Genomic DNA, 17,170 nt, shown 5'->3' with positions numbered 1-17,170 from the left:
CTTCACCTGCTTTGCCCTGGCCATCGGTCATGGTGAGATGTTGCCATGGCAACTGGGCTGGTCTCCTCAGCGGCTATGGTTGCCATGGAGCTTTGCTGCTGGATGTTAAGGCTGTTTGCTGCAGAAAACAAAAGAAGAGTCAGTTAGTGAAATGTTCCTGATCCTTGTGTGACCTGAAAGTCAAAAGGTCAAAAAGAGAAGAGAATTCAACTTCTGGTCCTTCAATGGAATACTTGTTGAGGTTTCTGTCTTCTGTTCATGTCCTTAGGCCCAACCCTGTAACACCTCAAGTAAGACTGAAAAAGTCAAAGGGTCCATGGCCAAACTGTCCTAAAGCTGAAGGCTCATCCAGCAACAGTAGTTAGTGATGCAATTACCAAAAATACTGTTTCTTACAAACACTTCAGCCATATACTAGGTAACCACAGCAACAGCACTTTATTCATAGACCACTGGAACCTCCCCAAGGACCTCTAAATTCTACAGAGAGAATCTTAACAGTAACATTGACCTATAAAATCAAATGATGGGAGTTAGATGCTGGTAATTCTAAAAGGATGTTTCATGGGGCCTCTTCATGACTGTTATCCTACTTTGGGATTTAAAAAAAATAAGTCACTGTTGGGTGTCACCAGGGTTGCCATAAGTTGGTGTGAATGCTGGAGGCATTTAGAGTATATGGTTTTCTAAAACCTTTATGCTACTTACTGTATGTTTTCAATTTGCTTTCCCATTTTCAATTTGTTTCATCTCCAACAGTGTAAGGTGGAAATTCCATTCAAACATTAAAACACTCTGAAATTCACAACGTTCCTCCAATTACTTTTCTCATTCCTATTGCTCATACATTTGGAAATCTTCCAAGTTTTCCATATTTTATCCCACCATATAAAGTCAAGGGGAATTCTGATATTTCATATTTTTTCAATTGAATTTAAGTCCTTCCAACGCATTCATACTGACTCATGGAAACTCTGTTCAAACCACCAAATGTTCACAGTAATTCAGCTCATTCATATAAGTCATACTTTTTTCCCCACTGTCTGCCTTCAAACCTTCATAGTGATTTCAGCGATTCACTGGATTTTATATTGATGTGTATTGTGCTGGCTAGAGTGTATGATTTCGTTGCTAGAATGGGACAGGCTGAAATTCCAATTTAGTATTTTTGCTTAAATCTTCCCAAGAGCCAAAAAATGCTGTCTACAAAGAACATTTTTAGCCATGATCAAAGGAAAATTTCTCCTCATTCATACAATCTGTATATCCATACTGCTAGTGTCATAGATTTTGCCCAGAGACCCTCCAAGAATGAGCAACCACAATGAAAAAATTCAGCCCAGTTGATTCATGTTAAAAGTGAGAAGGATTTTCATGGGAGGAGACAGAGACAAACTCGTTTTTCAGACAGCACCTCTGCTTCATATGATAACAAATGAGAGAAGCTAGAGGATGAGAGAAGCTAATGTTAGAGCATGTCTCCTACATTGGGTTGCTGTGTGATATGAAAAGTGCTTAGTCATTATGGCTGCCAACTGACGGACAAGAGCTGATTTGGCAAGCGTAACCAGAGCAACAAAATAGCTGCCACACATATCATTAGTCAAGTCCACAAAAGAGGGAGCTTACACTTGACATTAAAAAGAGTTTCCTCAAAGACTTCTTTCAGAGTCCATTTAAACGGTTTTCACAGAGGAATTAAACACACCTGCATACAAATTTTTTACCCTTCAAAAGCCACACTATATAATATGATAATGATCCTGATATCTCAGGAATGGCTTGAGGAAATCAACAAGCAATCTAACAGCAGTCACACGTATTATCACTTCATCTACTTGTATTATACATACACAAACACACGTGTGCATATACAGTACCCACAACCAGACAGAGAGAGCATGTCAGGTCAACCCTAACTGCCCCAACTGAAAAACAGGCAAAGATAGCATTTTTTTTTTTAATGCACCAAAGGTCAATGTAGGACAAGTAGCAAGGGTGCCAACAGCAGCTCTGCCACTAGTAGCATCCTTAAGTAGATTTGTTGCTGGGATTGTATCAGTGTTGCTAAAATGAGAGAAAAGGTTTCTGTACCATTAAATCTTTAAAATACTACACTTTGGGTCAATAAGTAAATAAGCCATTTCATTCATTGGCTTAGCCTGGTTACAGCCCCAGAATAATATTTTCCTTGAAAAGCAATGTGATAGAGTGCTCGAAAGTAAATTCTCTGAATGAGAGCCTAAGGGTTGAATCAGTGGGAAAAAAAAAAAAAAAGAATTACAATCAGTGTCCTTAAATGATATGGGCAAGTTAATATTTGTGACAAGTAGGGATGGGAATTGAAAACCGGTTGTTGTTGAGAACCGGTTCCAAGTGATTCAATTCCTTCAATCATTTGCCAATTTTGCAAACAATTCCTTTATCGATTCCAGAAGGCACAAATGACGTCACCACGTATGTTGCGTTGCTTACACAAGCTATGCGACGTGTGTGGCAACATGTGTGGCGATGTCATTCACCAGTGCAGCCAGCAGGAATCATGGCACCCAAGCAGAACAAACGTTCAAAAGTTTGGTTAAATTCCATGAGAAAGTATGACAACAGGGCAACTCGCAATACTTGCAAAGTGGCCATTTCTTCAAAGGGAGAAAAAAATACCAATATGCAGAAACATTTGCACATACAGCCAACTGTGAACGAATGTCATGATTTTGATCTGCTCCAGCGTGAATCTTAACCCAGCAGCAGCAGTAACATTAGCAAGTCCTCTGCTGTTAATACTGCAGGTAACTAACCAACTAACACTACCTATCATGTTAGCGCCATGTGCCTCATTGTAAAACCTCCTATTACTCACTGTTAACGTTACGTGAATGCCTTCTCATGCATTACATTTAGATAACATGACGACAAAGTTAATTTCTTTTTTCTCCCAAATAAGAATTGATGAGAATCAATAAAGAACCGAATCATTAAGCGGAATGAAAAGTGGCATCGTAATCATACAAATTCCCATTCCTGGCCACTCTCTCACATCCTGATTGTATTAGACTAACATAAATATGAGGAAACAAATCTGGCAAATCTTGAAGAGATGGACAGAGTAAGAGTGACTACTGGTTTGAAATCTGCCTCTTTGGCCATCACTGAAGTTGCAAACTTGGCTTTTTGTAACCGCAAATAACCAAACAGTTGCCTGCAACACAGCACTTACGAGTATTGAAGGGAGTAAAATGGTTAGAAACCTTAACTTTAAGCTAGAATTTGTTTCCCCTCTTTATTTCAGATGAGTCCTGTTGTGTTGGGTAGAAACGGTTTGCCATTTTTTAAAAATTGAGTCCTACTGCCGTCTGCAAACAGCGGGGCTCCCATGCCCTGTGTGCATCCCCCAATTTTGACTACATCCTAGTCATCTACATTCATGCACCCATGTTGGGATGGGGGGGCGGCTGGGGCGGGGAATGGGTTCGTTGCTGTCCCTATTGCTGACTGCACCAAGGCTGGGCTGGGGGGGTGGGGCTTCGGTACGGGCCTGGGGCCCGACTGGCGTTCTCGAGGCGGGTGGTCTGCCTCCCAGCATGGTGGTTGGGCTGGGGTTGATCACGGGCCTTGCCGTTGTGCGGTGGGCCCCTAGCTAGCAGTTTCACTAGGTCTGAGGTGCCCTGGACTACATCTGCATCTGTGGAGAGCTTGGTCCCTGCATGGGCGGAGGAAGATGAAGGTGTGCAGTGATTTTATTTATATATATGGGGCTCCCTGGGTTCTGGGGGTGGCTGGGTGTCCTGGCGGCTGCATCCTGACCTGCCTGCTATCCTGGGCCGGGGGCGTGTTGTTCTGGTCCCCCACATCAACTACAGTCAGCTACCCACAGCATCCAGTGACAAACCATAGCATACACATACACACTTGCATACATACACACGGTGCACAACTGATATATAATCACACACTCACAAATTTATTTTAAATTGTATTAAACAAAATGGTAAATTTGCATTGGAAATCCTGCAACCAATGTTTTTCATTTTTTTCTGTTGTTATTGTTGTTGCTGTTGTTATTTGCTACTGTTGTTTTTGTGTCCCCCCCCCCCCATCTTCCCTATCCTGTCCCTGTTCTCTCTTTCTATCCACTCCTAAGCCTCAGTCCGGTAGACACACAGATGGCGATAGGAGGAGTATATCAGATTCCTCCTTGCACTGCTTCAGCACAACACGGCACCAGGAACATTTATACCGCCTGCCCCAGCTGCTGAACAGGACAGGTTAAAAAAAAAAAAAAAAGTCCCCAAAAATAAATGTTCAGAAAAAAATAAGTTTTCCCAAAGACCCTATAACCTACTGATGTGATCTTGTCTGCATGTGCATCGATATACAAGCATTTACAGTAACGTGTGACACATGTAAAGCCCACTCACTGTATCAGCAGTGACTTCAAACTGTCATTATATATAGCAGCTGCTGCCAACAGCCTGCTCACTCTGATAAGCTGGCGGGGAGGCCTTCAGACACACACGGTGCTCTGATCAGTCAGTCTGGGATGGAGGTGGCCATCACCATGGTAACAGCAGTTAAGACAGAGAGAACCTATATAATGAGCCCTGAGAGTCAGAGACAGGTCTGCCACCTTCTGGTCACTTTGCTGCATGATGTCAGCATAAGGCATGTGTATGTACTTGTGCAGCTATCTTTGTGAAGAGCAAAGTGAGTTTTAACCATCTTAGTGAAGACATTTGTCTTGGTCCTTACTCTCTGAGATATCTTTAAAAAAGGGCCATTTGGCAGTGAAGACTTGCTTTTTGGATTGATGTTAGATTTGGGTAAAGGCTCAGATTAGGGTAAGGGTTGGAATTGGGCACTTAGCTATGTTTAAGGGACTGAAAAGACATGTCAATTTGGGATGAGCAAGATATTGATTATATAGTTTTGTTTTAGTACGAAGGTCACAATTAAATTCTGTTATCCATACTTGTCTGATGGATAGTGGGGTGTGTGTGTGTGTGTCCTGCCTCTCTCTCCACTTCAGAGACAGTGATGGGACACAACTCAGCCACTGTCTGCTCTCTGTCCTCATAGAGATGTCAGCTCGCAAATTTCACAACTTCTTTAACAATAGTGAACAGCTTGCTCCTACTTTGCCTCATTCTCCAGGATTTTCCTGTCAATTTAGCTGCACTCCTTGCCTCAGGTCATTGTGTGCCACAGTTGTGTAAGGAGAGATTTCTGGCTGCAGTGACAGAGCACACACATGTGCATTGTGTTATAGACAGCAAACTGTTTAAATAAAAAAAATAATAAAAAAAAACATTCGAGGCTTGAACGTCAACCTTTAGTGAGTGAGTTTACCTGCAGGCTCCAGGTGCAAACAGGTTGGCTGACCTGAACCTGGGTGGTCAGATATGGCAGGGTCGAAGGTTCCAGTAGTCCCTGGGGCTTGGCCTATAGTCACCCTGTGAGCCAAATCCAACAGCTGGCTCTGATTAGAGGAAAGCAAATCTAATGAGTGGTGAATAGTTAGAAGGGGACAGACTCAACAGTTGAACAGGTGAGTTGGATTACCTGCATCTGCAGCTGATGGCTGTGCAGTATCTCCAGTTGCTGCAGTATCTGCTGGCATGAGCCCCACCCACTGACAATAGAGTACAAAGTGATTTCACAGGTGTGTGTGTGGGAGAGTACCATCTTGAATATGGCCCAATCCTAACGAGGTCACAATCCACTTGCCTTTCTCTTGTTACTCTATCTAAAGTCACACTCCCACCTACTGCAGGCTATTCATAATGAAGGGAATGGGTGAAAAGATTTGGGAGCCCCTTGCCACTTTTTCCTAAAGGATTTTTTATTGATACTGAAAGTTTTTCCAGTCAAGAATATTTATGGACAAAGTGATATCTTTTAAGGTTTAACATCACCAGACACTGTGGTAATGGCATTGTCGAATAAATAAAAGTTATGTTCTTGACGAAAAATAGTTCATAAAAGCAACAAGAAATTTGTTCTATTCTGAATTAACCACTGCACTGAGGTTCAATGGCAATGATAGAGTCTAATGCATACTTGCTGATTAAGGGTTTTACCATCTGTGGATAGGTCAAGTAGATAGGGGCCAATTTAGAATAGGGCTTGTCTGTAACATTTGACTGAGGCTGGACATTTTGACAACCTTCCCTTTGTTGTCAATGGTGTGAGTTCCTCCATCCACTTGACTTAGCAGAATTGTTTAAGTTATATAACTACAGCTATTCTTATAATCGTTCTCTGTGGGAGTGGCCCTACAAACTTGTTTGTTAAAGTTTAAAATCAGATTTGTGATTTTAAGAAGAAAACAGCAAAAAAGTGTGTACCTTTCAGTCTGCTGCAGCCTGTGAATGTCATCAACTAGCTGAGGCACACAAACTTCCACATTAGACTGAGCCTGCACATACATACATACACATACAGACGCATTTGTGTTTTTACAATTATGGCAAAAGCATTACCAAATGCAGAGATGACAGGAAGGGAAGGATCAAACAACTTTAAATATTTGAAAAAAAAATTAAACTAAAACAAGATTGGCAAAAACAAGACCCATGAACAACAACAGGATCTAAAAGGAAGTGGCATACAAAATCAAACTAAAATCCGAGCTCAACTAATCACACCAACTAATCACACAAAAAGAAAGAGGTGGGGAAACAAGAGGGCAGGGAAGGAGCTGACTGGACAAGGAACACTTGAAACAGGGCTGTGACTGACAAGGACTACAAAGACGAAGGTGAATCAATCAAAAAAGGCAGGAAACAGACAAAGATAGGGTGTATAAAGCAAACAAAGACGGGGGGGGTGGAAAAACAGGAACATAAAAATACCCAATGGAACAAAGAACAAGACAAAGATCAGAGCAACACAACAAAAGAGTCCATGATAATACAAACATAAAGAATCCAAAACTAAATGTCAGCAACTACAACTCAACATGGTCCTGTCACATGTGAGAAATCAAAATCTTCAAGCAGTTTAATGACAACAAAACTAAAAGAAGAAGAATATATGGAGGACTAAATCTGCCATGAAAAAAACAACAACTTAAATAAACAAAAATGCATATAATGATGAAATACAGTAATTAGGAATGAAAGGACACAAATAACATTTAAAATCTGAATTACAAATTAATATGAAAGTTAAGATTCTCAATTTTAGTATCCATTATCATGTTAATGCATCCATCCATCCATTTTCTTCTGCTTATTCTGATTAAGGGTTGCAGGGGGGCTGGAGCCTGTGCCAGCGGCTTTCGGGCGAGAGGCAGGGTACACCCTGGACAGGTCACCAGTCCATTGCAGGGCCAACATATATAGACAGACAACCATTCACACTCACAGTCATATCTACGGTCAATTTAGAGTATCCAATTAGCCTAGTCCCCATTTGCATGTCTTTGGACTGTGGGAGGAAACCAGAATACCTAGAGAAAACCCACACCGGCACAGAGAGAACATGCAAACTCCACACAGAAAGATGCCGTACCCGAGCCGGGACTCAAACCCGGAATCTTCTTGCTGTGAGGTGACGGTGCTAAGCACTGCACCACCGTGCCACCATTTTAATGTTAATTTATAGTTTCATTAATTTGTTTTATTTATTCCTGTATTTTCTTCACCCATATGTTTATGGGTCAGAGTGATTGATCAGAATTATTTGTCAATACACAGATACAGATTGATTCATTATCAGTTTTGTTGATCAACACGTCTACCTTGATGAGCGAAGAAGGACCAGTGAAAGAAAAAAGCCCTGCCTCTGACCGGATACCAGCTGCACTCTGGGAGCTAGTCCCAAGACCAGGTGTACTCTGGGAGCTTTGGTGTGGCTCCAGAAGCTGTCTGTTGACCTCCCTCCTCTGGGGCGTGCTGTGAGAACTAAGTGTCATAAACAATAACACATATGTTTGTGATACTAGTGGCAGGATGAATGTCATTCAAATACCAGATAGTGTGACAACACCAGCTTCTGGTCAGTAGCCACTGTGTTCTTCATTGATGTAATTTTGCTTCACTAAGTTTGAATACACAAAGTGTTTTTGTCCCTCACCATTGTTTGAGAGCCGCCAGCACGACACCGCGGGTTCCGGCAGTGAAACTTGATGTCAGGAGTTCATGACCTGGTGAGGATGTAAACAGAGTCAGTCTCATTGCCTGGACATGTTTGTCTGAATTTTTGTCACTTTGCCTTTTATCAATAATAGTCAATAACACTGTGTCATATTCAACCTTTCATCATTGTAATACAAAATGTATGACTATCTGAAACTTATGAAGACATGTTAATCTGGTTTGAGCTTTTCATGATTTGGTGATTTGATTCAGGAGATGATTGAAATCTGATTAATATGTAAGGAACTCACTAAATTCAAATTAAACAGTGAGATGTTGTCAATCTTTACAGCTGACAGTTTCCCAGGTACCTTTGATCTTCTTTTTTTTCCCCTTATTATCAATTACTGTTTGAGGGATAACAGCTGGTTCTCTCACCAGGCTGCTGGCTGTTCACTGTCACAACAGAGAGCTTCCTGATGGGACTCAGCTTGGCCAGAGGACTCTTGCAGAGACAAATCAAACAGAGGATCAGTCATGATGCTGTAGAGGTCAAAGATCACAGACGATTAATTGCATTGTTCAACTGTCAATGAATAAATTTTTTTCCCCTTGTTTTTTCTGAATTTCCAACTGTAAAATAATTGTATGATAGGGCAAACCAAACTCAGTGTTTCACGGTCCAGTTCAGTTTGTGTTTGGACAGAATATATTATTATTTGTATGTTCCAACAGGAACAAGTGTCAAGACTTCTATAAAGAATATACCTGTGTATCCTCGCTCATAGCTCCACCATCGAGCCTCCTCTCCCCTCAAAATACCCTCTAGATGCATCTAAGATATTGGGACATCCAAAACAATGCACTGAGATCATTTATGGGTCAAAAGTGGAAGGATAGAGGAGAGAGGAGAAAAGGAGACTGAGGGTAAATTTGAAAAGTCCTTCCTATCTCCTACTCCTATCCACTTTTCCTTGACCCTGATAGAAAACATTGTGGTGTCAAGAAAGGTGGATGGAAGAATTCCTAAGGAGATAAGAGAAGACAACAAGGATTTTGAGAGAATGTGACTACACATTCATGAAACGTCCTGAAGCAATGGCACATTATTGATGTGCGTCTGTCTTGTGAAACTACGATATTCTGTAGATGGACTACATGCAGACAATGGACATATTTACATGAAGACAAAAATGCAGGGAGAATCTGTATACATTTTCACTAAGCAAGGTCATTAAGAAACACTACATGTCACTGATGTGTCTGCTGCATAAAACTACAATGTTTTGTAGATGGTCTGCAGAACATGCTTCTTAGATAGTTCAGCTTGATTGCAGAAAATAAGACTTCTGTATACAAGGGTTGAACATGAAATAAAAGCTGTCAGTCATAAATATCAAATTAAATGATCGTCATACTGAGAACATTACACTCATCCTCCTGTTAAACACAATCAATGACAAGTCTGTAAGTCTACAAATCTACTGAAATGTCAAATCACCATTTTAAGTTTCAACATCATCTGGCTGCAGCAGTAATGTCTCTTTGATAATTTCACTGCAGCATATAACAGTCATGGTTCACCTGAGAGGTAAACATGTTGAAAGATACAAAATGGAAGCATATGAGCAGGGTATGGAATGAGGTAAACAAATGTATGATTATTCTATGTATAAAATACCTGCAGAAATTCCCCATAGCAGAAAAGAACCTCTGGCACACTTGAGTGCAGCAGCCATGCTCCTTTACAGATGATTCATTTAATGTGTGCTGTATTGATGTTTGTTGTTTATTTGATGATTTAATTTTAAGATCAGAGCAGCTGCCTGAAGCTGATGTCCTTATAAATGTGTCCGAGCATGCAATGATGTTCCTGTAGCAGAAATTGTTTGGGGGGGGGACAAAGAGCAACAACTATAATTCTTAACCATCCAGAGGAAACTCTGTTCAACATTTAGCCTTAGAAATTATTTTTAGCCTGACAAGTAAAATCATTTTTTTTTGGCTTTGGTTTAATTTTTATTCCTATTCCAGTCAATTTCAATTACAATCAATCCAATCAAATCTGATGAGCAGACATGTATTTATGTTTGTTAATTCACAATAAAAAAAACATAAATAATGCATTATTGTTCGTGCTGTTTTATCAAACTAATTGAACAAATCTTTCAATGAGGGTCAAATATATGTGACAAACTGCATTATTTCCTTCATTTTGATGGTTTGTTTTGGTGAACAGCTGAGTAGTGTCACTTTCAAAGTTGCTACAGCAAGAAATAATGGCATGCCATTATCTCCTCTCCTTTCAGAAATAATGGTCTAGTGCAGGGGTCCCCAAACTTTTTCTGTGAGGGCCACATAACTTTTCCCTTCTCTGATGAGGGGCCGGGGTCAGTTTGTAACAGAAAAAGTATGACGATCACAGGGGTGCCTAAACGTAAAAATGTATTGTTTTCCAGAGAGCAACACAACCAAATAACCCTCTCTGGGTTCTTCACAGAAAAAAGTCAGGAAATAAATAATAACACTACCAAATAACCCTCTCTGGGTTCGGGTCTAGGATTTTTTTTCTGGGGGTTGCCAGATATGGACACAGACTGCAGAAGGGTGGAATAGAATGTCACGTTTTATGCGTGTATTAAATAGTTAACTAAATGACTGTGTGTTCACACCAAACGCGAATTTGACCACTTGCCCGTGTAGCGACTATTTCGGGCAACGTTTCTTTCTGCCATTTTACCATGGATATTCAAAGAACTGTTGTGTAGTACCTGCTGTGGAAGGCCGAAATACGTCGGAAAACTAAACGCCGTCGTACCTGAGCTCACAACACCATCTAGAGGCGAGCACAAGTGAAATTCACCAATCTCCTCCACGGGCTGCGTCTGGATAACTGCCGCTTCCTGCGGTATTTTCGGTAGCAGTAGAACGTAGGTTGCTACTTGGCAATTCGGACGCAGCCGTAGTCACTTGAAATGGTTCCCACTTCACAGGTGTACCTTGTCAGGGTTCATTTGTGGAATTTCCTCCCTTCTTAATGGGTTTGGGACCATCAGTTGTACCGTGCAGAAGTAAGGTTGGTACTGAGCTGACAGTCCTATTTGACGACAGAATTCATATTATGGCAAGAACCAATCAACTAAGTAAAGAGAAATGACAGCCCATCATTACTTTAAGAACTGAAGTTCAGTCAGTCATGAGAATTGCAAAAACTCTGAACGTGTCCCCGACTGCAGTTGCAAAAACCATCGAGCACTACGACGAAACAGGCTCACATGAGCACCACCCAAGGAAAGGAAGACAAAGAGTCTCCTCTGCTGCTGAGGATAGGTTCATCCAAGTCACCAGCATCAGAAATCGCAAGTTAACAGCACCTCAGATTATAGCCCAGATAAATGCCACACAGATTTCTAGTAGGAGACACATTTCTACATCAACTGTTCAGAGGAGACTGTGTCAATCAGGTATTTATGGTCAAATAGATGCTAAGAAACCACTACTTAGGAAAAGCAATAAGCAGAAGAGATTTCTCTGGGCCAAGAAACACAAGAAATGGACCTTAGAGTCTGATGAGTCCAAATTTGAGAACTTTGGTTCCAACCACCATGTCTTTGTTCTACGCAGAAAAGGTGAACGGCTGGTCTCTACATGCAAGGTTCCCACCGTGAAGCATGAAGGAAAAGGTGATGTGTCGGGGTGCTTTGCTGGTGACACTGTTGGGGATTTATTCAAATTGAAGGCACACTGAACCAGCATGGCCACCACAACATCCTGCAGAGACATGCCATCCCATCCGGTTTGCGTTTAGTGGAACCATCATTGATTTTTCAGCAGGACAATGACTGTAGAGGTTTGAAGTGACTTGAGAAGTTGCAATGGCTTACAATGTTGTCTAATGATAGCTAGCTAGCAATAAGTTACATTCCAATCCACAGGCGGTGTCATTGCTAGCCCAGCAACGCAGTCAACACAAAAGTCCACTTCTGAAACATTGTAATAATAAAGAAAATGTCTCTCGGTTTATGTTGTTCCAAAGTAGATAATTCCACTAACATTGACCATTTACTGGCTATAACACTTGTTATAACTAATTACTAAACAAACTAGCAGATTAACAGAAGGAGTTCAGCAGGTAAGAAAACCATTTACTTCAATCGCTCTCAAGTACTGACTGAGCATCATCACAACAAAAAAAAATATTGTGCGCACATGTAAAACCTTAAAGGTTAAGTCCAGTAAGTATGAACTTAAAGGGTAAGTACAACTTTTTACTTACATGTATGAAACATCATCAAAATATGAATTCTATTATGATTTTAACATTCTTAACCATTCTATGAACTTCTATATAAAATTACTGATCAATAAATCTAATCATGACATTCTAAATTCTGTGTATAATCAAATTATTTATCTTTTTAACACATTTTAATCATGTTAACCATGTTCATCACATGAACTATTCTCTGGCCTCTACAATGACCCCAAAGACACCTCGAGGCTGTGTAAGGGCTATTTGACCTGAATCTGCTTGACGTTTCTGCCTGTTAAATGGAAGGTTTCTGTCACCGCTGTTGCAGGATGTGCTTGCTCATGGAGAATTGTTGGGTGTAAATTCATTGAAGGAGTGCGGTACTAGACCTACTCCACTTGTAAAATCCATCTATCCATCCATTGTCTTCGGCTTATTCCTGTTAAGGGTTGCGGGGGGGGGGGGCTATCTCAGCAGCTACGGGCGAGAGGCAGGGTACACCCTGGACAGGTCGCCAGTCCATCGCAGGGCCAACATATGGAGACAAACAACCATTCACACTCACATTCATAGCTACGGTCAATTAGAGTATCCAGTTAGCCTAGTCCCGAATTGCACGTATTTGGACGGTGGGAGGACGCCGGAGTACCTGGAGAGAACCCCACACAGACACAGGAAGAACATGCAAACTCCACACAGAAAGATCCCATGCCTGAGCCGTGACTCAAATCCGGAACCTTCTTGCTGTGAGGCGACAGTACTAACTTCTGCACCACCGTGCCGCCCCCACTTGTAAAGTGTCATGAGATAACTTTTGTTGTGATTTGGCACTATACAAATAAAACTGACTTGACTTGATTTGACCAAGGAGGAGAGTTAGGAGTGCTGTGCCAGATGATCTGGCCTCCACAGTCACCTGACCTGAACCCAATTGAGATGCAATGAAATTAGATGGACTGCAGAGTGAAGGCAAAAGAGCCAACAAGTGCTCAGCATCCTTCGAGACTGTTGGAAAACAATTTCAGGTGACTACCCCATGAAGCTCATCGAGGGAAGGCCATGAGTGTGAAAAACAGTTCAATGAGAAGGGGCGTCGAAACTTTGCAGTGTATATCTAACAGAGTAAAATAGTAAAATAAATAAATAAAAAAATAAAAACATTGAGGTTTGTTAAAATGATCAGAGAACAGAAGAAGAAACAGACTCACTCTTCCTCTTGGTTCTTGTTCCTCCATGGTTGGTGCCTGTTTCCTCTGCACTAATCTGTCTGCAATACACACACACACACACACAAAAACAATGATTTTTCAGGCATTTTTTCACCAAATGAAACATACTCTGGTCAAGACTAGAGGGTCCAATTTTTGTACCAATTTTTGTGCCTTAAATCTGACTCCGTGCCAGTTTCCTGTCATCATCACTTACGTATCAAACAACAATGTTCACACAGGAAGTTTCTCAACTCAAAATTTTTGTGCTTGCTGCTAAAAGGTGTAACTAGGTCCAGGTTTTCACAAACCTCATTTAGGAAGCATATTTAGGTTTTTATCAACCATCTAAAGAGCACTTGCTGCTTTCTGTTTGGGCCCTATGTCATTATGCGTCAGATATTTTGTTTTCTTGAACTCATATTGTTGGTAAATGGCTTGAAGGTGCTCTTATTTTCTCATCATTACTGACTTTTAATTGTAAATCCTTTTGTAACACTGGGTTTGATAAATGCTATAAACGTTCTTCATATAAATCATCCCGTCTGGGTGACGAGGAACTGATTATCTTTTAACATTCAATTTTTTAAATATCATTATATTTGTTACATTCTGAATGGAAACCTTTGACAAGAAAAATCATTTTCACTGTTCTCTGACAACAGATACAGGTTTTTACTCCTTTTGTATCTGTTGCTGTGATTAACTACACATTCACGATTAATTTGCAGTTCGGTAAAACATTCCACTTTACCATGATATACCATCAATAACACATTGAGAGAGACGGAGAATTATTCAGTGTCAACTATCTTTGTGTTCAATTTAATGATTCTATAGACAGAGTAAACATCTACAATAAACATTTAGACTCATTGATCTTTGTATTTTCAGGTGATCAACGATGGATCGCAATACAACCGTATCTGGTAGAAAGGGGTTACCGTGCTGAGAGGTGGTGGCTGCACGCAAAGGGGAAGCGATATCCGGCTTCTTGTGTCGAGGCTTCAGTATCTGATTCTGTACTCCGTACCTCCGCTGCTGCTGCTCGGCCAGCGGAGACTGGACAGTCGCATAGGGTAGTTTCTGCATGGTAATCCGGTCAAGCGAAAAGTCTCCAGTCCGAAAGAAGAACCCGAGTGGACTTAATCTGACCGCAGCAGGTTCGATCCCGATTATTCTCCCCGAGTGAAGCCACCAGTGTTTATTTCAATTTAATAATACGGATTGGGATTTATCTTCCTACAATAAAGTTATGTTTCATTTGAATATAAATCTAATAAAAGTAGTTTGGAGATGACCTGAAACCGTTAGCCTACAGGCTAACCTTCGCTCGTCACTTTCAAACTTCCCGCTCTAGTGTTGGTGTCGAAGGAACGTTTAATTGTCGGCAAATAACTGAAATTACCACAGCAAAGTGACGCTCGGAATTGTCTTTCCAGAATACGGAGGCATAAAAGGGATACGCACGGTTAACAGTGAAGAAGCAACAAATCTCGAGAACAAGCCTACTGTTTCTGACAACAAAACAACGAACTTCCGGCTTCCGCTTACGAAGAATTACAAGTAAGATATCTCACTCCGCCTGAAAATCTGGAAACTAAAAACGCTAATTGACATGAAAATTTTCCAGAATCATGTCGGTCATATCAGACCCTAGCCTGGCCAAGTCCCTGAGACTCAGAAAAAAATATGTCCCATGGAGACTTAAAAGATTCATGTTTCCATCAGTGTCCTCACCTTTTTTTTATTTTTCAGTCCTTGCAGAATTGTGAGACGACCCCAGACTTCAACATTGCAGTCTCTCGAAATAATAATATTAATAATAATAATAATATACAAAATAATATATATAAACATTTTGTGCCTACAAGAGAATTTTTTTAGCCAAACAGCATTTCAAACAGTTGAATTGTCTCAATGAGAACCTCCATGGGGCAGGAGAATCTACAACTGATCTAAATTTTGTGATTGTCAGAGGGAGGATACCAGGGGGTGTTGCAATTCTCTGGAATTAAGCAGCCTGACTCATCCTTTTAATGTGATAAGGCTTGGTGGGGATTGGTGTATTACAATGCACTTTGTCCATGATGACAAAGAATGTGTTATCATTAATGTGTATACACCCAATGAGTGCATGAGAATGAGGATGAGTATCTCCATAGGCTTGCCTTCAACAATTCCCATATTCAGGATAATTTCTGCTCCAGTATATACATAATTGGGGACATGAATGCTGATATATTGGACAGCAAATCACATCACAGTTTTATGAGGATAATAAGGTTATATTGTCAAGTAAAGTGTATCTGCCTTCAAACAGTTACACATACATGAGTGAGGCGTGGCACTCCACATCAAGGCTGGACCACTGTATCAGCCAATGCACATTCTTCACTGAGGAATATGGACAATCTGTATGGCCCGTCAACAACAGATCACATACCATTTGCTATGTCACTAGATAATGATCTTCTACCTGCGATAGTGAGAGACAGTAGTTGTAGTGGCCATCTAACCACAAAAAAGGCTACTGGTGGGAATCAGAAGTCATTTCCAACGTGTGGTGTATCCAAAAACGAGGTCTGCCATGATGTGCCGTTCAACACTTTATTGACATTATTTATAATAAAGGATTAAAAACACCGACAAAAGACCGGGTGCACTTATTTGAAAGACGAGCTCATGCAAAAAAACATACAAATTAAATCTGTTGCAGTTCAGAGAGCACCTAGGCACTTAACCTGACTCTTCTCCTCTTTGGGGTAGAATAAGTCAGAGGGTCCAAGACCCAGCACTTAGTGATTATGTAGCACTAACTGTGTTGTGTGATGTTGTATGTCTGTTATATAAAAAAAAAAAATTTTAAAAGGTGGGGGGGCAACACTTCTTCTGCCACTAGATGGCAGTACCTGTGACCAAATCACAACTGAAGTACTTTTGCGCGCTTTGGACAAAAGCGTCTGCTAAATGAAATTGTAGAATTGTTGCACATACAGACCCACACACACACGGTTGAAAAACTGTGTGGCTTCCCTGACCTAATTTCCATCTGTGGATCACCTGTGACTCCCATAAATAGGTCAAGTGATTGTTTACCTGCCAATCACCTAGTGAAACGACAACATTCACACAACCTATCCCACACCCATACACACACACCATGCACAACACAATTAGCCACAACAGTAGTGCTTATATGTAGAAAATTGACTGGACAGCACTGACAAATGATGATGTTTTAAAATATTATGTTCTACCAGATTGCTCTAAGACTGCAATGCTGGGCTTTGTCCCACCCATTGGATACTCAGCGTTTCAGGTTCTGCGTCCAAATTGCCAAGTAGGCCGTGGGCTGTCCGAGACAACAACTGGCGTGAGTAGCGACCTGCTTCGCAACCTAAATTCCAGCCTAAACACGCCTAGGTTCAGGTGCATCCTACGGAGCTACCTATGGCCCACAATGCACCGCGGACTTCTTCTTCGTCCCCTAAAAACTTGTGGATGCACAAGCCAAGTTCACGCCACCAACAGCTGCTTATGCTTCTGCGTCACGTCGACGGCGGACCCTACGCCGTAGCCTGACATGGGCTGCGCCCGAATTGCCAAGTGACAATGTACGTCCTACTGCT

The 17,170-nt window shown here is 41.1% G+C and overlaps 1 protein-coding gene across 13 annotated transcripts in view; it reads right to left on the bottom strand.

Moving 5' to 3' along the window:
* The window catches only part of kiaa0586 (KIAA0586 ortholog), a 49,146-nt gene extending 34,070 nt beyond the window's left edge, over nt 1–15,076 (bottom strand). For 12 of the 13 annotated variants that reach the window (XM_086183637.1, XM_086183644.1, XM_086183641.1 and 9 more), the window contains exons 1-9: nt 14,483–15,076; nt 13,539–13,597; nt 8,517–8,583; nt 8,077–8,146; nt 7,742–7,904; nt 6,345–6,415; nt 5,560–5,629; nt 5,347–5,476; nt 7–118 (exon numbers count right to left, since the gene is read on the bottom strand). In XM_086183637.1, the coding sequence (XP_086039763.1) occupies nt 7–118; nt 5,347–5,476; nt 5,560–5,629; nt 6,345–6,415; nt 7,742–7,904; nt 8,077–8,146; nt 8,517–8,583; nt 13,539–13,597; nt 14,483–14,630 (890 nt within the window). In that variant the 5' untranslated portion in view covers nt 14,631–15,076. Of the gene's footprint in view, nt 1–6; nt 119–5,134; nt 5,228–5,346; nt 5,477–5,559; nt 5,630–6,344; nt 6,416–7,741; nt 7,905–8,076; nt 8,147–8,516; nt 8,584–13,538; nt 13,598–14,482 lie in introns of those variants that run through there. The other variant, XM_086183648.1, reaches the window with a different exon arrangement.
* Between the last annotated feature and the right edge of the window lie 2,094 nt (nt 15,077–17,170).

Source organism: Aulostomus chinensis, chromosome 17 (genome assembly GCF_037954235.1).
Source record: "Aulostomus chinensis isolate RoL2024-O1b breed Wild chromosome 17, RoL_Achi_v1.0, whole genome shotgun sequence".
Lineage (NCBI taxonomy): Eukaryota > Metazoa > Chordata > Actinopteri > Syngnathiformes > Aulostomidae > Aulostomus > Aulostomus chinensis.
Note: the sequence above shows the minus strand (reverse complement) of the source record. Positions and strands in the feature narration are given on the sequence as shown.